General features: G+C 38.9%; 1 protein-coding gene across 1 annotated transcript in view; it reads left to right on the top strand.

Annotated features, from left to right (window-relative positions):
• The window catches only part of ME1 (malic enzyme 1), a 193,010-nt gene extending 170,247 nt beyond the window's left edge, over positions 1-22,763 (top strand). The window contains exons 10-14 of the mRNA XM_060167405.1: positions 5,929-6,034; positions 7,408-7,550; positions 10,317-10,490; positions 16,567-16,665; positions 21,098-22,763. Of these exons, the coding sequence (XP_060023388.1) occupies positions 5,929-6,034; positions 7,408-7,550; positions 10,317-10,490; positions 16,567-16,665; positions 21,098-21,265 (690 nt within the window). The 3' untranslated portion in view covers positions 21,266-22,763. The remainder of the gene's footprint in view (positions 1-5,928; positions 6,035-7,407; positions 7,551-10,316; positions 10,491-16,566; positions 16,666-21,097) is intronic.
• The last annotated feature ends 911 nt before the right edge of the window (positions 22,764-23,674 follow it).

Here is a 23,674-nt window from a genome sequence, read left to right on the forward strand (position 1 = left end):
CCTTCACTGTGAGCTAGTAATTCTTCTGTTTCTTACTGTGGGCCACAGTGCTTTACCATGGATTGTGTGGAATCTATTGCTTTGTGAGCCCAAACATTTTCTAAAATAAACAAATCCGTGGTACATTTCCTCTTAAACTATTTTTAGTACTTCCTATTCTTATTCTGTTAATAACCCTGAAAATCTTATAAGTGTCCTTTTTGCTCACAACCCTTTCAGTGGGCTTTCTGCTTCCTATTTCAAAGTAAACCACAGATAAAGATTAATTATAATATTCTACTGTTATTAAAGAAGAAAACTTGATACTAGAATGCATTAATATAACATTGAAAGAAAGTTCTAGGACATATGGTAATTCCTTGACCATATTCAGCACTGGTTATTCCTTTGATGGAATGTATTTGCATAATACTTAAACTTTGTCAGGTGGAAACCAAAAGACCAAGAGGCAAAACCCAGTGATTCATTCAGTCTTCTCTAAGAGATACGCATTTTATCAGCAGCTCTCAAGATTACATTACATTGCGTCGAGATGACTACAGTTGGTTTGGAGTAGGTGAATAGTTATCCTGAGATAGTTTTTCTTTGTTAGAGAACCTAGCAGAGGTTCTAGCATTAGATACCCTGAAAAGCAAATCTCTAAACCTTTGAAGAAGTAAGCACCAGGCCGAAGTTTGAGGAATAGTTCCTGTAACACATATCTGCATTAACAAGGGAGCCGCTGTCCCTGCCCATTTGAGAATCAGGGTCTCGGCCACAAACAAGAAAGTTGCCAGATATGGTAGCTGCCACCCACTGTTCCTTAGCACCCACCTGTTGGTGGTGGACTAGAAACTAGAGACTGGAAACACAGCTGCCTGGAAACAAACACCACCACCACGAGCTTCCAGAAGAGCCGTATGGCTACCACTTCATGATGTGCATTTCTCCTTCAGGGTCCTGTGAAGGCACATTAGCTTGGTGAGTGCTCTGTGTAAAGCAGAAACTCTAGCTGCAAGGGAGTCTGGGGCCTATAATTTAGCCCTTTAGGCTCCATTGTACTGGAAGTAGTGCTAGGAGCAATTTGCATTTCTGCAGTATTTGCCATGTAGGACCTGAGTGAGATTTTAGTGTAGTTACTTGCCTTTATACCTGCAGTTGAGTATATGTGTTTCTGGGAAAGAGTAACAGTCCAAAACTATGTTAGCTTAGAATTCTGGAAGCTGAAGGTTATTATTCCCAGGAAATATATCTCCCCAAGCTGCACCTTTGTTTAGTACGTGTCCTAGAAATTGCCTCGTTGTGAGAATGAAAATAGTCATGAATTTTAGTTTATACTACTTCCAGAGAGAGTTCAGAAACAATTTAGGTAAATACTGGAACTGTCAAATGGCTCCAGACTCTTATTCCTATCCATGACCAGAATTTCTCTTTTTCGAATAACGCAGGATTATTTTTTGCCAAATAACCAAGCAGTAATAAGGGCATTGAGGTAGCAGGTGGATTGCAAAAGTGTTCTCATCAAATCATTTTGGGGAAAGGAAGCTCTTTTTTATTTTATTTTTTTAATTTTTATTTTTTATTGGAGTATAGTTGATTAACAATGTTGTGTTAGTTTCAGGTGTGCAGCAAAGTGATTGTTATACATACACATTCTGTTTTTTCAAATTCTTTTCCCAGTTAGGTTACTACAGAGTACTGAACAGAGTTCCCCGTGCTGTACAGTAGGTCCTTGTTGGTAATCTATTTTAAATATAGCAGTGTGTACGTGTCCATCCCAAACACCCAATCTATCCCTTCACCCCTCGGTAACCATAAGTTCGTTCTCTAAGTCTGTTTCTGTTTTGTAAATAAGTTCGTTTGTATCATTTTTTTTTTTTTAGATTCCGCATTTGGGCAATATCATATGATATTTGTCTTTCTCTGTCTGACTTCACTGAGAAACCTCTTATTTTCAAAGAAACAGATAGGAATAACATTGGGTAAAAAGAAACGGTGGAATATGTAATCAAAATTAAAATCATCCCGAAATAGATAACCAACAAGGACCTACTGTATAGCACAGGGAACTATACTCAATATTTTATAATAGCCTATAAGGGAAAAGAATCTGAAAAAGAGTATATAACTGAATCACTTGGCTGTACACCTGAAACTAACACAACATTGTAATTCAACTGTACTTCAATAAAAAAAGAAAATAATAAAAAAAAGAAAAACTAAAATCATCCCCTGTATCAGTTAGCTATTCCTATGTTATCAAAAGCCACAAAATCTCAGCGACATACGAACAATAATTATTTATTTTCTCACACACCTGTGGGTCAGAGTGGGTGGCTGTGATGATGCTACTGGGTGGCTCTGGGCTACAGGTTGGGTCCAGGTCTGCTTCACAAGGCTGGTCGTCTGTGGACCAGCAGGCTGGCTTGTACTTCCAAAGCAGTGGTGATGGTACAAGAGAATTACTCTTAAGGCCTAAGCTTGGAACTGACACACTGTCATTTCGGCCCACATTTTATGGACCAGAGCAAGCCTCATGCTCAAATCCAAAGGCAAGGGGTCGGAAAGTATACTCTGCCTTTTGTAAAAGGAACTGTAAAGTATCATGGCAAAATCACTGACACAGCAAAGAGATGATGAGGAACTGGGGCCTAAATCAAAATCTGAATTATCTTTTTTTTTTTTTTTTTGCGGTGCACGGGCCTCTCACTGTTGTGGCCTCTCCCGTTGCGGAGCACAGGCTCCAGACGCGCAGGCTCAGCGGCCATGACTCACGGTCCCAGCGGCACGTGGGATTTTCCCGGACCGGGGCACGATCCCACGTCCCCTGCATCGGCAGGCGGACTCTCAACCACTGCACCACCAGGGAAGCCCTATCAAAACTTTTGGGGGAGGATTCTTGTGGCATGCAGATACCTCTGTTTTCTTATTTGTGACTAATTAGCATTAAGCCTAGCTACTTTTTACATGCTAGGATGATGCTTAATTAACCTCCGTGATTGAGATATGTAACTGAAATAAATTTCCCAGCTGTGAAGCTAAGAGAGTAGAGGATTGGGGCACCAGGTAGCCTCACCCCCCATTTAGTGCAAATTGTAAAGATTTCAGTATTGTAATAATTTTTTATATTATTAAAAGGCAATTTAAAAATCTTATAAAGACGAAAGAATGGTTTGAGAATATTTAGTGGTTACTCACAAAATCAGTCTAGGTGTACATCAACTATTTGTGATAGACCTATGACAAGTTGTAAAGAGGCTATGATGATAGTTAGGTTTTATGGAATGATTTGATGCTGCCTGATGAAAGTACAGCAACTGAATTTATATGATTCTCTTGACTGAGTTTTTCTTTAATAAACATGATGAACAAGAATATAGACTAACGATATTTGAGCTAATGTTGCTAGAGCCTAGAATGTTCTCTCCTGAAGTGAATATGAAACAGGAAACCAAATTTGATTTGGAATGAATTAAATAAGGTGTTTTAAAATTGAGATATAATTGACATATAATGTTATATTAGTTTCAGGTGTACAACGTAATTATTCAACATTCGTATATATTGTGAAATGATTACCACAATAACTCTAGTTCACATCCATCATCACACATAGTTACAAATGTTTTTTCTTGTGATGAGAACTTTTAATATCTACTCTCTTAGTGACTTTCAATATACAGTATTATTAACTATTGTCAGCATGCTGTACATTACACCCGCAGGACCTATTTATCTTATAGCTGGAAGTTTGTACCTTTTGACCCCCTTCACCCATTTTTGTCTCCCCAGCCTCTGGCAACCACCAATCTGTTCTCTGTATCTATGAGTTTGTTGTTTGTTTGTTTGCTTTTTGTTTTTTCAGGTTCCACGTATAAGTGAGATCATATAGTATTTGTCTTTCTTTGATTTACTTCACTTGGCATAATACCCTCAAGGTCTATCCATGTTGTCACAAATGGCAAGATTTCCTTTTTTATGGCTGAATAATATTCCTGTGTGTGTGCATGTGTATTTTCTTTGTCCATTCATCCATTGATGGACACTTAGGTTGCTTCCACTTCTTGGCTATTGTAAATAATGAGGCAGTGAACATGAGGACACATATATCTTTTCCAGTTAGTGTTAAATAAGATGATTTTTCAGTTTCTCAGATGTAGTATATTTTGATGTGCAGGGAAGAAAAGGTGTAAGATAAAACTTTTTAGAGCCCAGGGGTCAGTAATGGTGAATTCTGTTATTAGGATGCTGTTAGCTCTAAAGTCATGCTCATGACAGAAAACAGTGATACAGAAATAGCACTTTCCAGCACTTTCTACTACAAAAAAGGGTACTAGAATTACAAGTGCTAGAACTATGGTTTTTTCTTCTTCACAAAAATTTTAATTATAACAACTAACTTCGAGTTGTTAAAAACTGGGCACAGTCCTAAGTGCTTTAGATATATTATTTAATTTGCTAAACAGCTGATGAGGTAGAAATTCTAATTATTCTTATTTTATAGATGAAACGAGTGCAAAGAGGTTCATATGTTTCAAGTTATCTATAATTCACATGTATTACTTTTAAAAACAAAAATAAAACGATAACTTTTTTATAAAAATTTTTGCTTTATATTAGAGTATAGTTGATTTACAGTGTTGTGTTAGTGTCAGATGTATAGCAGAGTGATTCAGTTATACGTATGCATATACCTATACTTTTTCAGATTCTTTTCCCATTTAGGCTGATAATAACCTTTTAAAGCAAGAATATTGTACCATCTTCAGGATTAACAATTTGCATACAAGTTGACATATACCATTTGTAAAGTGTTTTTTCCAGGGCTGTACTGTGCTGTATTATTGGAAAGACTGATTTCTAGCACCTGTCTTGGGCAAATTGCTTGATATCTCAGAGCCTCTGTTTCCTCATGCAAAAACCTAATTGTATTTGCCCTACTTTTCAAATTGTTGAAGGGATCAAATGAAATATGTGAAAACAACTTATAAGCTATAAAGTACCATATAAAGTTAGGTAGTGATTTATTATGTAGTCAAAATCTTAAAAATTTGTAGGTAGAATATTATTATTGTTATTATTATTTTAATAATTTAAAAGTCAAGCTTAATACGTAGTGCACTTAATTTAGCTATTGCTTCCTGGGAACAAAAAGCTATTGTATCACTCATTCTTTGATGAAAGCTTCAGTGAAGTAAGGAGATTGAATAATAGATGAATGAGGAGAATTCTAATTTGAGCAGATTTTTATTCCTGGTCGTAGAAGTTTGGATGAGAATTTCATCTTCAGATCTACTAATTATGTGGAAAGATAACAATACTGAAAGAGCAGAAGAAAAAAAAAAGGAAGGACCAGATTTTCAGCTAACACTCCTCTCCCCCATCCTACGTTCTTTTTTGTAGCTAGGATATTAAATTAGATGTTTCCTAGATAATAATACATGGTACAATTATAATCAAAACATTACAAAATAAAAACATATAAAACTAATAATTATGTAGAACATCAAAGTATGATATAAATACAGCATCAAGTTCCATTCTTAGTGAGTAGTCCAGCCACTAAAGGCAACTCTGCACAAATCGTGTCTAGTAAACAATATCTTTATTTAAATGATGTTTTTCATTGCTCTTTGTTAATGCCAGTTTCTCATAAATGTCTATAGAGTTAGGATTTTAAATATTAAATAATAATTAAATAAGGGAAAGACTTTATTTTGTTCACTGTTATATCCCCATTGCCTAGAACATTGTCTGAGATCAATCTTTGTTGCAAGGGTGAATGAAATAATACTCTGGTAATTGGAAAGGAGACTTTAAGAACAGCTGGAAGACATAATACATAAAAATGTTGAGCATAAATATGGGTAATATGCATAATATTCTGAAATTTCTTTGACTCTCACATGTTTGGCAGATTTATCATTCCTTTTTATTTGCTGTACTTAGGGACGTGCTGCCTTAACACAAGAGAAAGAGGAATTTGCCCATGAACATGAAGAAATGAAGAACCTGGAAGCCATTGTTCGAGATATAAAACCAACCACCCTCATCGGTGAGCTTTGGCTTCTTCCTCCCCGCCATCAACCCTACCTCAACCCCACGTGGGCTTGATTTGTTTTCCTACTGCTGAATTTTGAGACGTAATTTAAGCTTTTTGAAATTCTAACCTTTGGCGTTCGCAAACAAAATTACGCATTCCCTGAAGCAACAGTACCCCCTAGAGGCCTAGATTTGTAAATGCAGAGCCGTCTTCTTAATCTTCCTGATGATCCCAGCTGAAGTGTGTGGGTTCCCTCTGCTCACTCTGTCAGCCTGCCAATACCTGGCATATCCAGCACTTTGCCAGGCTTGATTATTCCAAATAGACAGTGGTTCTAAAAGGGGGGTGGTTTGGCCCCGAAAGGAAACATTTGGCAATGTCTGGAGACATTCTTTGGTAGTCACAACTGGAGGGAGAAGGGGTGGTCAGAGCTCCGGACATTAGTGGGTAGAGACTAAGGATGCTGGTCCACAGCCTCCAGTGCCCAGCGAAGCCTCCCCCCAGTAAGGAATTGTCCAACCCAAAACGTTTGTGGGGCCAAGGTTGAGAAAGACTGAACCAGACCCTCCTTGAAAACAGGGACCGTATTTCATGTCTTTATATAACTCAGTGTGTTACACACTGCATGTGCACAGTAAGGTGTTTACTATGGACGAATTTGTTGCGGTTGAAAAAAACTCAAAAGTTTTGAAACTTTGTATCCTTTATTTTGTGTGTATATCATGTCAACCCTTACTTGGTATTATACTCCATTTCTAGAAGCTCCTGTGACACAGATGACAATATTGAGAATAATGATGAGAACCATAGTAAAAACAAATACTTACTCCATGACAGGAGTTAATGGGTAGTTGTAAGCCTTTATTGTTGTTTTTTATAAAATATGTTCCATCAGGAATCTTACTTTTTCCATTCTCATTATGCTAATAGCTTTATTCTTCTGTTCAGTTTTTCTCAGTGAGTCATACTTCAGTTTTATCATTGAATCGGATGATTGTCTTAAGTGTTAGCACTGGATTATAAAATATGATTGCTTTATAGCCTGAGGGACTGAAATATACTTCTAGAATTGTTTACAGAGAGATAGTATATATTAGACACATTTATTTCCTGATAAAATTGCCTAGAATTCCTAGTGATTGGTCACTAAATTTATTAATGAGTCAAATGTTAAAGCTGTGATTTTTTTCATAGATACTTGCAGATTTGTAACCTTAAAGGTTGTTGGCATTAACGAACATCTCTTTTTTGTCACTTTAATACACATATTCTATATTTTGTTTAGGGGGTATTACAAAATGACCTGACATGTCTCATTGTTTGGGGGGCACTGGATTAATTAACCAATGATAGTCCTATTCACTGGTTTCTTGTTTCTACGTTAGGAGTTGCTGCGATTAGAGGTGCATTCTCAGAGCAAATTCTCAAAGACATGGCAGCCTTCAATGAACGGCCTATTATTTTTGCTTTGAGTAATCCAACTAGCAAAGCAGAATGTACTGCAGAGCAGTGCTATAAACTGACCAAGGTAAAGCAAAAATGGAACTGATATTTTAATAGTCAAATTGTGATTCTTTGTAAGGGAGCCCAGGGTATCTAAGGTGCTTACCGGTTAACCTTTAAAAATTTTATAACCAAGACTGAAAGAACAGTGAACAGGTCATGAAGGATAAGAACCATATCCTTTTTTAGAATCTTGTATAAATCCTGTTCTTCAATAAAACAAAATAAACTTTGTAATGTTTTATTGATAATTTTCCTTAAGCGCTTTGGAAGTATCTAAGATTTAAACATAAAAGTTAAAAAGGAAAAAGCTTGATCCTAGATACTGATTAAAATAGCTTTTAACTAGCTATTCCCAAACATTGACGCACACAGTATAAAACCACAGTCTTATTTCTGCTTTGCTAACTCCTCCTGGGTTTGGATTTTGATGGCATGGGTGGAGCATTTGGGCAATTATTTTGACATCCAGCCTGACTGGGATAGGAGTCCTCAAAGCTTCAATACTTTACTGTTTCCAAAAAAAGTGACTTATTTTATACTGTGCTTGTATTAATATATATTTGACCAATATGTTGACAAGGACCCTTTTTTTTCCTTAAAAGACTTGAAAATGTCATTACAACAAAACAGAAGTTGAGTCACATATATCTAACACTTTTATTTTGGAAAGAAATCTAAAATGAACTGGAAAGGATAAACAAGACAGAGTTATGTCACTCTGCATAAATCTAACTCAATGCATAAATAAAACTGCATAAATAAAACTGGATGGCTCTACTTCTTTAATACTGTATCCTTAAATGCTTATTACTAGAGTTGATGAAATTTTGCAAAGGAGCGACTCCATTGTTTATTTCTCTTATCTGGGATGGTGTCAGTATCCTCAGTAATTTAAGTTTTTATCCCATCTCTAGGTTGGGGAATTTGCCTCATGTAACTCAGTCCTTAAATCCTTAAAGCAGAAAAAAAAACCAATAACAAAACTTCAGCATAGCGCATTACACAGAGTAGGCACATAATAAATAAGTGTTTAAGTACATATTTTGTTTTGGCATATTTCAAAAAGCCTCAAAATTTCATAGATTCACCTATAATAGACGTAAACAAAATTAGCCAAATTTCTGTAGCTGTGTTTTTAAGTTCAAATGTGTCTGATATAAATGGCCTAAACTCTTTCTTATGATTTCGCCTAATGCTCTTATGTTGCTATATATAAAATTAAAAGTCATTTTGAAGCTGAAAACATCGGTTCAGCCAAAGGATTACAGAACAAGAAAGGGGCTTGTTGCTGGATGTGAGTCTCTGCTGCTTCAGGCGCAGGTGAAGAGTCATCAGGAAAGGTTAAAAATACAAAGGGACCGTTGAATTCGGAAAAACTGTAACTATACCAAAAATGATATGGAGAGGTTTCCTTCTCCATATTAACAGTCTCTATATATGAGGGTATTTAGCTGTCTGTCGTTTATTTAATACCCTTCCTCCGTAAAATATGATGCTGGAGCGACTGGCCGGAGTGAAGGAGAGGAGGGCGGCAAACAGGTGTGTGTAGAATGTTGCAGGTCTCTTTCTCAAATATAATTTTCAAACGTATATATATATCAAATAACATATATATCAAATATGTATATCAAATGATAATTTAGTTACATTAGAAATTTGCTTGTAACAAAACACTTTATTTGCTAAACAAAGCAGACTTGAAGGTATCACACTTGTCTGAAAACAACACCTAATTTTGTGCAAGACATATCAGTGTCTGATAAACACCTAGATGAGAATTTCTATTTTTTTCTCATCTATTTTCCTCTTTTTATATCCTGAAAAGGTTGAATCATGTTATACTTAACCTTTATGGAAAAGGTATAGTATGACATGTGTTAAAAATGAATAAGTTAATATTATTAATATCATAATGGATTTAGACTCAAGGTAAGAGGGATGAAATTTATAACCCAATCTATTACCATTTAAACTATGCTTTGGGGATTTAGTGCTTTTTTAGACTTTTCAAATGCATTTCTTAGATTGTAGTGCTTTATTTGTTGAGGGTTTCCTATCCCTGTTTCAGAAGCCTGAACGCTTCCATCTATATCGCCTCCCAGATCAGACAGACACCCCCCTTTTGACTGGCAGTATGGAATACAGCACCTGACAGGCCCTAAGTTCATGCCATCTTAAAGCCTGTAATACATGGGATTCCTCAAAAATATTATGATGAAATATTAAGACCAGGAAAAAAATAAAGACAGTTTTAGACAATTACTGATAATTTAATCTTCTTCTTATCTGCTAACCCCATTTGTGCTAATGAATTTTTTTCCTATATGACTTTTCAGATAATTCTTTACAATACAGAAATATATAAAATTTGTCCCAGTGATTACATTGGGAGCCTGTTGACCTCTAAACTGTAACCTAAAATGTCATCTTTTCCAAGATTCAAACATTAACCTACCCTTTTTGTATTCAGAAGCCTGTAAGTGAAAGTCTGTAGTCTAGAGATGGTTGATGGGCCCGTGGGTTGGACCACTGCCAACAACAGGATGGTGGTCTTGGGGTCTCCTGTGTTTTGCATGCTTCTCCTACGAATAGAGAGGCAGATAGAGAACAGAAATAATCACTCATTCCAGAACTTACTGCCAGCGTCATGATAGCTTGCTCACACTTATTAGGAAGTCAATGAAAAATCAGACTTCTTTCGAACTACTCAATACTTGAATTACTGTCTTATGATCCATTTGTTTGAAGATAGCCTGCCTCTTTTTACAGTTGTGTGTCTGTGTTGCAGGGTCGTGCCATTTTTGCCAGTGGCAGTCCTTTTGACCCTGTCACTCTCCCAAGCGGACAGACCCTATATCCTGGCCAAGGCAACAATTCCTATGTGTTTCCTGGAGTTGCTCTCGGTGTGGTGGCATGTGGACTGAGGCATATCACGGATAAGATTTTTCTCACCATTGCTGAGGTATAGTAACATACTCTGTGTTCGCCAAGGCTGTAAAATCTCAAATCAGCTCCTTGTAGGTTGTCTACTGTTTTATTTATTTAGTATCCCAGCTCACTGTCTAGAAGGTGTAAAGTCCAAAGAAGATCAAATCTTTCCCAGTAGAGAGTAAGGGATGGGTAGTAACTTCACACTGAGTCACTAGGAAAGATTGTTCTTCAGTAGCCAGCAGAAAGACTATGTTCTGATTTCTTAAAAGAGAGCTTTTTAAAAATTGAAGTACAGTTGATGTACAATATTATATGTTACAGGTGTACAGCATAGTGATGCCCAATTTTCAAAGGTTATACTCCATCTCTAGCTATTATAAAATACTGGCTGTATTCCCCATGCTGTACAGTATGTCCTTGTAGCTTATTTGATACCTAAAAGTTTGTACCTTTTACTCCCCTACCCCTATATTACCCCTCCCCCTTTCCTCTCCCCACTGGTAACCACTAGTTTGTTCTCTATATCTGTGAGTCTGCTGCTTCTTTGTCATATTCACTAGTTTGTTGTATTTTTTAGAGTCCACATATAAGTGACATCAGGCAGTATTTGTCTTTCTCTGTCTGACTTATTTCACTTAGCATAATGCCGTCCAAGTCCATCCATGTTGCTGCAAATGGCAAAATTTCATTCTTTTTTATGGCTGAGTAGTATTCCATTATACGTATATACCACATCTTATTTATCCATTCACTTGTTAATGGACACTTAGGTTGCTTCCATATCTTGGCAATTGTAAATGATGCTGCTATGAACATAGGGGTGCAAGTATCTTTTCAAATTATAGTTTTGTCTGGATATATACCCAGGAGTGGAATTGCTGGGTCATATGGTAGTTCTACTTTTCGTTTTCTGAGGAACCGCCATACTGTTTTCCACAGTGGCTGCACCACTTTACATTCCCATCAACAGGGTATGAGAAAAGAAACCTTTTTTTTTTAAATCTTTACACTTTCAATTATGTTCTGTGACAGTAATGAGACAATAAAAATTTTGTTTCCAAATTATGGAGGAAGTGGTAAATACTTCTCCATGGAGAACCTACCTAGACGATGGCTTTTTTTTTTTTTGGCCATGCTGCGTGGCTTGCGGGATCTTAGTTCCCCAACCAGGGGTTGAACCTGGGCCCCAGCAGTGAAAGCACCGAATCCTAACCACTGGACTGCCAGGGAATTACCGATGATGGCATTTTGAAGATTTAAGATGACAGTCTGTTAGAGAACGAACTTATGGTTACTGGGGGGAAGGGTAGGGAGAGGGATAGTTAGGGAGTTTGGGATTGACATGTACACACTGCTATATTTAAAATGGATAACCAACAAGGACCTACTGTATAGCACAGGAAACTCTACTCAATATTCTGTAACAACCTAACTGGGAAAAGAATTTGAAAAAGAATAGATACATGTATATGTATAGCTGAATCACTTTTTTGTGCACCTGAAACTAACACAACATTGTTAATCAACTGTACTCCAATATAGAATAAAAAGTTAACAAAAAAGAACATACCTCCAATATCTACCTATCTACATATCTATCTAATAATCTTTGTAGTACTGTACTAATATAAGCATTATGGAAAAAAAAATGACAGTCTGATTTGGTATGGTGAAGTGTTTGTTATTCAGGGTGCAGTGTAGAATACAGAAACCACTCTAGTACTTCAAGCAGAGAAGAAATTAAAACAGAGAATTCGGTGTTTGTAAAGTCATTAAAAGGACGGAAGTGGGCTCTTCTGTGGGCCTTCAGGAAGGATTCACAGAACAGCACAGAGCAGAGCCGGTAGGAATGCTCTATTAAGCTACTGTTTAAGAACTGTGAAGGGTCTGAAATTTCACCTTACTTGCAGGCTAACAAGTCAGCCTGCCACAGATTCATAGATGCTGGCAAAAGACACAAAACTCTTAGGTCAGCCACAAAGGCACAAGAGGTACTCTGAACCTAAGGCTCCCATCAGTTCCCCTTGCCTCGCAAACCTCAGGGGGATGATACAGTGGTTGGCCCGATATTTGTAAAATCATGAGCTGTGGGTAATCAGAATGTTCACCTGGTTGATACGTCTGAGGAGGATGCAATTCATGAAGGAGAAATTTGAGGGAATTTCTTCTCTTGAAATGAAACCACGCTAACTAAACCCAACCAAGTAAAGCCTGATGAATGTTCACATATTTTCATCATGCAAACAGACTATTCTTTGCATTGTGAAAGATTTTTATGTTATTGGTGTGATCTCAAGTAGCCTAAACCCGGGGTTTCGCGCCTTGGTGTCATTTTGTGAGAACAGAGGTCGGCCAGCTCTAATTCTCCTTTCTTTTTCTTCACTGCATTAAAAGCATGACGGCTGGTGTCTTAGAGCTTCTTTTTTTTTTTTTTTTTTGCGGTACGCGGGCCTCTCACTGTTTTGGCCTCTCCCGCTGCAGAGCACGGGCTCAGTGGCCATGGCTCACGGGCCCAGCCGCTCCGCGGCATGTGGGATCTTCCTGGACCGGGGCACGAACCCACGTCCCCTGCATCGGCAGGTGGACTCTAAACCACTGCGCCACCAGGGAAGCCCTTAGAGCTTCTTTGACTCAAGAAATCATGTCTAATTACTTAGGAGGGCTTTTCAAAGTTGTTCTTATATTAAGGGAAATGTAGTCATTGTCTTTTATAGCAGACACATCAGAAGAAGAAAGATGATCTTTTTACTCTTGGTAGCCAGTGTTTTCTTTCCTAAATAACTCCAGCACCCTCTAGTGACAAATTTCATGAAAAAAAAAAAAGGCTTTCCAGTAAATCTACCCAGGGAAAGTAATAATTACTCTCAAACACCTCTGAAGGAAAACAATAAGATGTGGTGAGGTTACTGGTGTTATTCTTATCATAGCCAGCTATCTCTCCGGCTGAATCTTGGTCTTTCCACCGTTCCCCTCTTAGGCTTCAACACGATATTCCTGTTTTTCATGCCACCTCATTGTTTTCTTTGTCATCCTTTCAAGTCCCCCCCCCCTTTTTTTTTAAGACTTTTTTGATGCGGACCATTTTTTTAAAAGTCTTTATTGAGGGCTTCCCTGGTGGCGCAGTGGTTGAGAGTCCGCCTGCCGATGCAGGGGACACGGGTTCATGCCCCGGTCTGGGAAGATCCCACATGCCGCGGAGCGGCTGGGCCCGTGAGCCATGGCCGCGGAGCCTGCGTGTCCGGAGCCTGTGCTCCGCAACGGGAGAGGCCACAGCAGTGAGAGGCCCGCGTACCGCAAAAAAAAAAAAAGTCTATTGAACCTGTTACAACAGTGCTTCTGTTCTATGTTTTGGGCCTGTGGCCGCAAGGCACATGGGATCCCAGCTCCCTGACCAGGGATCGAACCCGTACCTCTGCATTGGAAGGCGAAGTCTTAACCACTGGACCTCCAGGGAAGTCCCTCAAGTTCCTTTCAACTAAGCTTCTTCCTAGTATTCAGTTTTTTGCCCTCACTTTTCTCTTTCCTTTTAAAGTCTACTTTCACAGATCTCACACAATCTCTTATTTCCATTATCGTCATTCTAAAAGGGGCCAAGTCTGTATATCCCTATTCTTATCTTTCACCACATCTCCAGTGACCTGGTGGGTATTTCCACCAAAATGCCCTGCTATTTCCTTAAATACGATGTGGAAAACCATTTCTTCTCTCCCCTTGCCGTCAATACCCGCATTTCTGTTCGTGACACCCTTTCTAAGCGGGCACCGAAGCTTAGAAGCCTGATGTTCTTTTTATCCTCCCTCAACCCAAAGCCTTTAAACACACCAGGCGTGTGAACACCCATGTAACTGTCCGATGTATCATCCTGCCTGGAAAACTCCGAGACTCATTCTCCCCCTGTCTAAGCCTATCTCCAGGTCACGGCTTAAGTCCCACCTCGTCCTTGGGTCCTTTTGGGGCCTCTCTGACTCATTTTGATCTTTCTCCTTAGCCATGGCCGTCTTTAGCAAACACTTCATTTGATTCCTAGCTGTATTATGCTCTCGAGAGTTTCACGTATTGAACAATCAAGTCTTGCCTTATATTTAAATTGTATGTTATCTTCTCTGAAGACAGAAGGTCTCCCATATACTTCTTTCAAAACACCAGTAGCACTAGTGCAGTACTAAAGCACGTAGCAGAAACTTAGTAGATACTTATTGAATTAAATAGAACTAGTAGTCAGTAGTATTTATTAGTGAGAATAAATACACCACCACAGACACACCTCTAGAAGGGGCAAAAAGAAGAAGGTTCTTGTCTAGATTATATTTTGTAGTTAACAAAAGTAGCATGTAGGAGATCTAGGTGAATGTTTTGTTTGCCCACCCCAAATCTAGTAACTGTTAGGGTTATTGTCAAAGTACTAATTGGATCTCTTACGGAACTAGTAATCTCATGGATTGGCACCAATCTCAAAGACTATTCCTGCACATTTTTATATCACAAAGAGATTTTTGGATTTCTCGGTCCTCTGGACAGTCTCTGGGACCTCTGATGCTCCCTGGGGACAGCCCTGCTGGCCCTGCGCGGTCTGTGCAGCAGCCTGGAACAGTCTCCTCCCTCCTGTTCACATCCGGGAGGCAAACCTGGGCCTCCTATCCTCACACCCTCCTCCTAAGTCACCTGCTCTGTGTTCTCTCATTCTCCTTGCCCCCACCCTTTCTGCTATCTGCCCAGAGGGCACTAGAGAGATCCCCACTGACAGCAGCGTCTGGAGGAAACTGATTCATGTAAGTCACTGGATAACTGAAAACCCAGGTAACTTTAACGTTGATATAATACTATTATCTAATATATAATCCAAATTCAAATTTGCCAGTTATCCATAAAAAAGACCTTTATAGCCTCTAGACTACTCTTTTCATCTGCAAGAGCATTTCAGCCTTTCTGTTTCTTTTATGGCAATGACATTTTGAAGAGTACAGGCCAGTTGTTTTTTACAGTGTTCCTCATGATTAAGTTGTATGGTTAGAGGGTTTGGTTTAGGTTTGCCTAATAATTGAATCCTTCTCAGTGAATCACATCAGGAAGCACATAATGTCAATTTGCCTCATGTTTTTAAGCTACTTTATTGAGGTGTGATTGACATAACAAAAACCTATATATCTTACAACTTGATGAATTTAGAGATAAGTAAGTATACACCTTTGAAACCATCACCACAATCCATGCCATACACAAATCTATCACCTCCAGAAGTTTTTTGTTTGTTTGTTTGTTTGTTTTTGTGGTATGAGGGCCTCTCACTTTGTGGCCTCTCCCGTTGCGGAGCACAGGCTCCAGACGCGCAGGCTCAGCGGCCATGGCTCACGGGCCCAGCCGCTCCGCGGCATGTGGGATCTTCCCGGACCGGGGCACGAACCCGTGTCCCCTGCATCGGCAGGCGGACTCTCAACCACTGCGCCACCAGGGAAGCCCACCTCCAGAAGTTTTTTCCCACCCTCTTTATTATTATTATGAATGTGTATGTGATAAGAATACTTAACATAAGATCTACCCTTGTAGCCCATTTCCATGTCTACCCTGTTTCCTTTAGAAATAGGGACTGGTTTGGGGACAGCAAAGGCTGAGGCTACTTAGGCGATTTGGATAATCCAGAATCTGTATCCTGCTCTGCCATGTGAGTCGGAAATAGCGCTCTCGGCCTCCTGCTCTACCTCCCGTGCAAGAGTATGTGAGCTGGGAGCAAGGCCTGGCCAGCCTCTCCTCCTCTGTTTTCAGGGTCCTTTTCCATCACTTTTCTCATCCTCCTCTGCCTTTCTTACCCTTCTTCCCCCGTCCCTCTAGTGCATCAAAGAAGAAAGCCACCAGCGTTTCATGGTACAGTAGAAAAGGAACTGGGTTAAGAGGAAACCCAGACACTCATCCCCATCTTTTTCACTATTTGTCTCCCGCCACCAGTCACCAAGCCTCTCTGAGCTCAGTTTTTCCACTGAGAAAGGGAGAGATGGAATTGGATGATGGCGTTAATGGGATCTGCTTTTATCCGCGACCATTCACCATTATCCTCACAACTACCACATTCTATGGTATGAAGTATTTTTTTGTCTTTCTTTTTTTTTTTTAAGGTTATAGCTCAGCAAGTATCAGATAAACACTTGGAAGAGGGCCGGCTTTATCCTCCTTTGGACACCATTAGAGATGTTTCTCTGAAAATTGCAGAAAAGGTAAAACCACTCTTGTTGAAGTCTCATTATTTTCCCTTCCACCTATGGCTGAATGTGCATGTTTAGGTATTAAAAATCCACTTCCTTGAAATATCTGTATCAACTTATTATGTCAGAAGTCAGAGAAATGAGGCCTGGTGCTTCGGCAGAGCTTAGGAACTATGTTTGATCCTTAGAGATAGGTTGAATCATTAATTTCCCTATCCTTTTTCTCTCCCATAATTCAGATAATTCATCATGGTTTCATTTCAGCTAAGCTTCCTCCACTTGGCCTTTTTTTTGGTTGGTATCTTCCGTATGACACTGAGATAGTCACCACAGTATTGCACATATGGTAGAGTGACAGATCTTGAACCACCTGCCTTATCCATGTCTCCGTGGATGTGTGGCACCTTGAAAATCACACTTGATTATACTGGGCAGAAAGCGAAACAGTGACAACAGAGAACTCAAAGCTGGCTGGTGTGGCGGGTGAGCTCTTCAAGGAACTAGCCGAGAAGCAGCTACATTTTCTACAACTAAGACGAGAGAGAAACCAACTCCTTTTCAGGCTAGTCGTGTTCATTTACCAGGGCTGCCGTAACAAACCGCCACAAACTGGATGACTCAGATGACAGACATTTATTTCCTCCCGGAGGCTAGAGATCTAAGACGAAGGGGTTGGCAGGTCCGGTTTCTTTGGAGACCTCTCCCTGGCTTGCCGATGACCACCTCCTTGCTGGGTCCTCGTGTGGCCTTTCCTCTGTTTGCACATCCCTGGGGTCTCTCTGTGTGTCCAAGTTTTCCGTTCTTATAAGAACACCAGTCAACTTAGGTTAGAGCCCACCGGAATAGCGTCATTTTAACTTAATTATCTGTTTAGAGGTCCTGTCTCCAAATACAGCCCCACTCTGAGGTACTAGAGGTTTAAGGCGTCAACATTTTCAGGTGACGTATTTCAGCCCACAGTCATCGTCATATGTTGAAACTAGGGTTTCTCAACCTCAATGCTACGCACATGTGTCTGGGTTACTCTTTGTCACAGGGGCTGTCTTGGGCATTGTCGGACGTTTAGCAGCATCCCTGGCCCTTATGCACCAGATGCCAGTAGCCTCTGCAACAGGTGTGACAACCGAAAATGTCTCCAGACATTGCCAGATGTCCCCTTGGAGGCAAATTTGCTCCTGGCTGAAAACCAAAGCTATTGGCAAGTTTATCAGAACAACACTATTTAGATGTCATATGTCATGATTTATTTTGTTGATTCAGGGTAGATGCTTCAAAAACCAAGTAATCCTTCAAAAAAAAAAAACTTCAGATAATCTGCTTGGTTATCTATTTAGGAAAGAGTATGCTTATGTTTTCTCCTAATTTGTATCTAATAGTTTTAAACTAGTTTGAATTATTAATACACTGAACATCACATTATCCCTTTAAGTTCATTTTGAAGGGTTCAATGAAAAGGACTAGCATATGATCAGAGGGGTAACTAAGAAGACGAGGGACAGCAGGAGAGTATGAAAAACTCAGATGTTACGCCTAGAAAGAGGAACGAACGCTGAGTGGATAAACAGAAATTGGGAAACCTGGACAAAGAATCAGCTTCAGGAAGGAAGGTGATATAAGTAGACTGCAGGTGTGTGGTATCCATGGCAGCGGGTTGGCCAAAAGGTTCGTTGTGGTTTTTTGTAACGTCTTACAGAAAAACCCGAACGAACTTTTTGGCCAACCCAATACGTTCAAATGTACAATTCTAACAAGTAGCCGGTGATGACTGAAACTTAAAGAGAGGCTGGATATAAAGGTGGTTGATCATCTACACGTGGTAACAGGTGAAGCTCTCGTCTTCCGGAGAGTCTGGCGTTGACGAGAAGGGGAGAGTGAAGATTCCACTGAGAGAGTGCATCGTTAATACAGTGTGTCCTGGGAGCAGAAAGACAAATGGATTTCCACAGAGTCTGTGTCAGGAATGAAACAGAACATTTTATTATAAAAGTGATACAGCCTTTGCAAAAGAGGCACAGGGGAACTTTTGGGGGTGATGGAAATGTTCTGAAACTGGATGTGGTTAACAGTTGCCCAACTCTGAATTTATAGAAATAATTGGATTAAAAAAAATTTTAAAAAAAGAAATAATTGGATTATATGTTAAAACTGTTGAATTTTGTGGTCAGTGAATTGTAACTCAAGAATATCTGTTAGGGCTTCCCTGGTGGCACAGTGGTTGAGAGTCCGCCTGCCGATGCAGGGGACACGGGTTCGTGCCCCGGTCCGGGAAGATCCCACATGCCGCGGAGCGGCTGAGCCCGTGAGCCATGGCCGGAGCCTGTGCTCCACAACGGGAGAGGCCACAACAGTGAGAGGCCCGCGTACCGCAAAAAAAAAAAAAAAAAAAAAAAGAATATCTGTTAAAAACATAGTAATACCACATCATAGGCACTCTGAAACATAGAAGAGAGGAAAATTCCTGACATTCTCCCTTTCTGAAACAAGCATTGTCTTCATTTTGGCTTGTGTGTTTGCTTGCTGTCTGTTTTCGTGTTTGCTTTCTTTGCTAACACTGTTGTAATAACGTGTAAGGGTGTATTCACGTACTTCTGATCATGCTTTTTTCACATTTTTCCACGGTACAGCACACTCTTTATAACTTTAATTTTTTCATAAACGCATAATTTTACATTGAGAAGAGACACTTCACCATTCTGATATTCTTCAAGATCACGCTTATTCAAATAAGTCTGTCATACAAGTAGCTCCTTAATGATTGCTTTCTTAAAGCCTGGAGTGAATGAAAGAGCACATATGGAGTGATTAATTTTGACAACAGGGAGAATCCATTCTTCTCAAAGAAAGCAGGGGAGGAGAATGTTTGAAGATACGGAGGAGACACTTGGAGTTGAGGAAAAGAGAAATTGAGATCATTCTCTTTGATCAGTTGGAATTTTCTCAGCAGAGTGATGAGAGTCAAATGGAGACGTGAGGAGGGGAAGGTTTGAAATGGACTTCGGGGAAATTGACTTGAGACAAAGTTTTTTTAGTTCGTTTTTGATTTTTAAAGGGTAAAAGCATAATGTGCAACCACATGGGCCCAAGTAAGGTTAGGAAAAGAATGACATGGCAGGAGACAGCTCTGAAAGGAGAAAGCCAGCACTGAGGATTCCCCACAAAGACGTGGAGACAAGATTCTGTGATAGCAGCAAGGCACAGAGCACGGAGACTGGCTCCAGAGCCCTGCTGATTAGAATTGGGAGACCCTGGGATAGAGAACGAGGTTGTGTAGGAGGCCATGGTCGGAATCGGGATTGCTGAAACTGCAGGGTATCTCAGTTCAAACTTAGCAGGGATTTTAAGGTATTTAGTTCAGTTAATTATCAGTCAAGTCATTTCAAGGCTGTTAAGACTGACTTATCTGAGAAATTCTGATAGGATCACCCATGAGTAAATCTGTACTATTCACACTTTCCTTTCTTGCTGATACCGTAGTCTACTCTTGTTACATGATTTATAATTGCATTTTCACTTTATATCTTCTTTGTGATTATGTGTTCTATTATAATACACTTAATTTTTTGGAAACAGACAAGATATAAATTAGAACTTAATTTTTTGAGACATAAAAAATTCTTTTTTTTAAATTGAGGTATAGTTGATTTACAGTGTTAATTTCTGCTGTATAGCAAAGTGATTCAGTTAAACATATACACACACACGCACACACACACACACACACACACATATTCTGTTTTGGGTTTTTTTTTGTGGTATGCGGGCCTCTCACTGTTGTGGCCTCTCCCGCTGCGGAGCACAGACTCTGGACGTGCAGGTTCAGCGGCCATGGCTCACGGGCCCAGCCGCTCCACGGCATGTGGGATCTTCCTGGACTGGGGCACGAACCCATGTCCCCTGCATCGGCAGGCGGACTCTCAACCACCGCGCCACCAGGGAAGCCCCCACATTCTTTTTTTTTTTTTATACTCTTTTCCATTTTGGTTTATCATAGGGTGCTGAATATAGTTCCCTGTGCTATAGAGTACGACCTTGTTGTTTATCCATTCTATATATAATAGTTTGCATCTGCTAATCCCAGTCCGTCTCTCCCTGGCCCCTCATTCTCCCTTGGCAACCACAAGTCTGTTCTCTATGTCCATGATTCTGTTTCTGTTTTGTAGATAAGTTCATTTGTGTCGTATTTTAGATTCCACATATAAGTGATATCATATGGTATTTGTCTTTCTCTTTCTGACTTACTTCACTTAGTATGATCATCTCTAGGTCCATCCACGTTGCTGAAAATGGCATTATTTTGTTCTTTTTTATAGTATTCCATTATATATATATGTACCACACCTTCTTTATCCATTCATCTGTTGCTGAAACAGATAAAAAATTTCTGACATGTGCTCATCATCATCTCTAGCCATTAAAATAATTAATATTCTTTTCTTATTTCTAGATTGTGAAAGATGCATACCAAGAAAAGACAGCCACGGTTTATCCTGAACCCCAAAACAAGGAAGCATTTGTCTACTCTCAGATGTATAGCACTGATTATGAGCAGATTCTACCCGATTGTTATTCCTGGCCTGAGGAGGCCCAGAAAATACAGACCAAACTTGACTAGTAGCTTAATAGCTGATATTTCTAACTCCATTGATGAGATCTTGAAGTCTTTCATAATTTTCAAAGATTGGAATCTTTTATAATGATTCATAATACACTAGAGTAAGATAATTTTACTTTAACAATCTAAAAATTTGTGGACGAATATTAATATACTTTAGGGTAAACATCTCACTAGACAATTTTGCTTCATTTACTTTACGGTTATTTATGGTTTCTATCTTAATTATTTTGCCCAAGTTCTGTTTAAAAGCTATTGTAACTACTACTGAGAAACCCATCATTTTTATATAGGGAGCTAAGGGGAAGACTAAAATTAGTAATAAATTGATATCAGTATTAAAACCCATAATGCTTTTGTTGTTCATTTTATTAAAAATCTACTTTGTAAAAAAAAAGATCGAAATGAATTTTAGGCATAGACGAACTTTTGCTAAAAACAGAAACAACACTTACTCTGTTGCCTAGAGAAAAACAACTCCTCAGATATTTTTATTCCAATCGTAGATTATATCTGTTCTTTTTGTTCAGCTGAATTCTAACATTTCTAAGAAAGACCACTGCTGTTTACAATGCCTTGTGCAGCCTTAGATTTTAATGTTCTTTCGACATTGTTCCATCTCCTCATCACCTTGGTCCTCAGTCAGAAATCCCTTCGTAAAAGCACTTTTCTTTCCCCCTGACCAAGTGCCCTATCTCAGCTCCACACCATTGCTGCTGGGCCTTTGTGGACCATGGCCCTATCCTGAGGTTGGTGCCTTCAGCCGAGCACAGCCTGAGAAGTGGGCAGAGCTGAGAAGAGTGGGTGAGCTCCTTGAGAAAGGGCTGCCTGTGGAGTTGACGTCTTCAGACAAACATCCCCAGAGTCAAGGCAAGCTGAGTTCCCAACTGAGTGACCTGGCCTAAACTCCCCTTGATAAGCTCAGGTAATTAAGAGTTCATTGTGTTGCAGCAAACTCACTTTCCTCTGGGTTTGAAGAAAGTTTTGTAACCACTTCCCCAATATCAGAAATTATCTTTACATCAGATATTAAAATATTCTAATTACTATCAGTAGTTACAGCCCAGAAATGAACGTTAATTTCAGGTTTTACTTTTGAAGTTAATAACTGAACCAATGGAAACAACTGTAAATTCTTAAGCTCAGGTACCAGTAACGTTTACTATTTATTTGTAGAATTATATGGAGACTTTTTTGTTTTTGAAGTAATTCTTTTAAAGAGTGTAAGAAGATGTTCTAGGTAAACTATAGTAGTACGTGATTTCATTAAAAGTTTAAGGTTACACAAGTTGTTTTAGGTGTCAGTAGAAGAGGTAGGGGTATTTCTGAAGGTAACGTTTAGTCAAGAGTTTCCTCAATATAGTTATTTTGAAAAGATCCGGAATGCCTATTTCTCGTCTAGTTTCCGTGTTGTCTTGTAGCTCTAACTAAATGTATTTACTTATGCAAAGATTTATTAAAGCATAGAAACAGTGAATGAATAAAATTATAAAATAATTGTCTTTTTTTTCTTAAAATATTGTTACACTTAAAAATGACAATGCTGGGTCTTGGCAGTCATATGATAGGGAATTTGGAATTATAAAAATATTTCAGTAGCTAATTTCACTATGAAATTCATTCATTTAATATATGTGTAGTCATATTTGCTGTATACTGTTATGAATGAGCTACTTCCTTGTCCTCAGAGAAAGGTAATGAAACAAACATTGGATGATTACTTAACCAGGTACCAGGTAGTCTATATACCTTATCCTATTTAATGTAGTCCCCACAATTCCCTTAGGAAGTCGATAGTTTAAGTAATGTGCCAAGTCCACAGAGCTCATAAGTGAAGGAGGAGGGCTCTAAATCCATGTTTACCTTTCTCAATAGTCTGTTCTCTGTTCACTAGAGTACAGTTAGAACAGCACTGTCGAATAGAAAAAAACAAAGTGAGTCACATGAGTAATTCCTGTCCTGTGGCCTCATAAAAAGAAGAAACAGGTGGAATTCATTTTAATACATTTTATTTAAACCAACATATCCAGAATATTATAAAAAGTATTGAGATACTTTTTCATCATTTTGTTCATACTAAACCTCTAGCTTTTTCACATTTACATCAAAGATATTTGCATGTACATCAAAGTCATGAGAACATATAGAACAATGGAATAGCACAGCTCACAGACAGACCCCCTGAATATATTAGTTACAGAGTTAGCACAAAATTCAACACATAAAGAATAGAGTGTTCAGTAACAGGATTGGGACAGCTACCTACCTCATGGACCTACCACCTCATCCTATATAAAAAGGAAGACTTTAGATGGATTAAAGACGTAAATACGAATGGTAAAAATGTAAAGTTAATAAAAATTCATGTAGCAAAATATCTTTGGGACCCCCAAAACACAAACATGAAGT

This window comes from Lagenorhynchus albirostris, chromosome 12 (assembly GCF_949774975.1).
Source record: "Lagenorhynchus albirostris chromosome 12, mLagAlb1.1, whole genome shotgun sequence".
Taxonomy (NCBI): Eukaryota; Metazoa; Chordata; class Mammalia; order Artiodactyla; family Delphinidae; genus Lagenorhynchus; species Lagenorhynchus albirostris.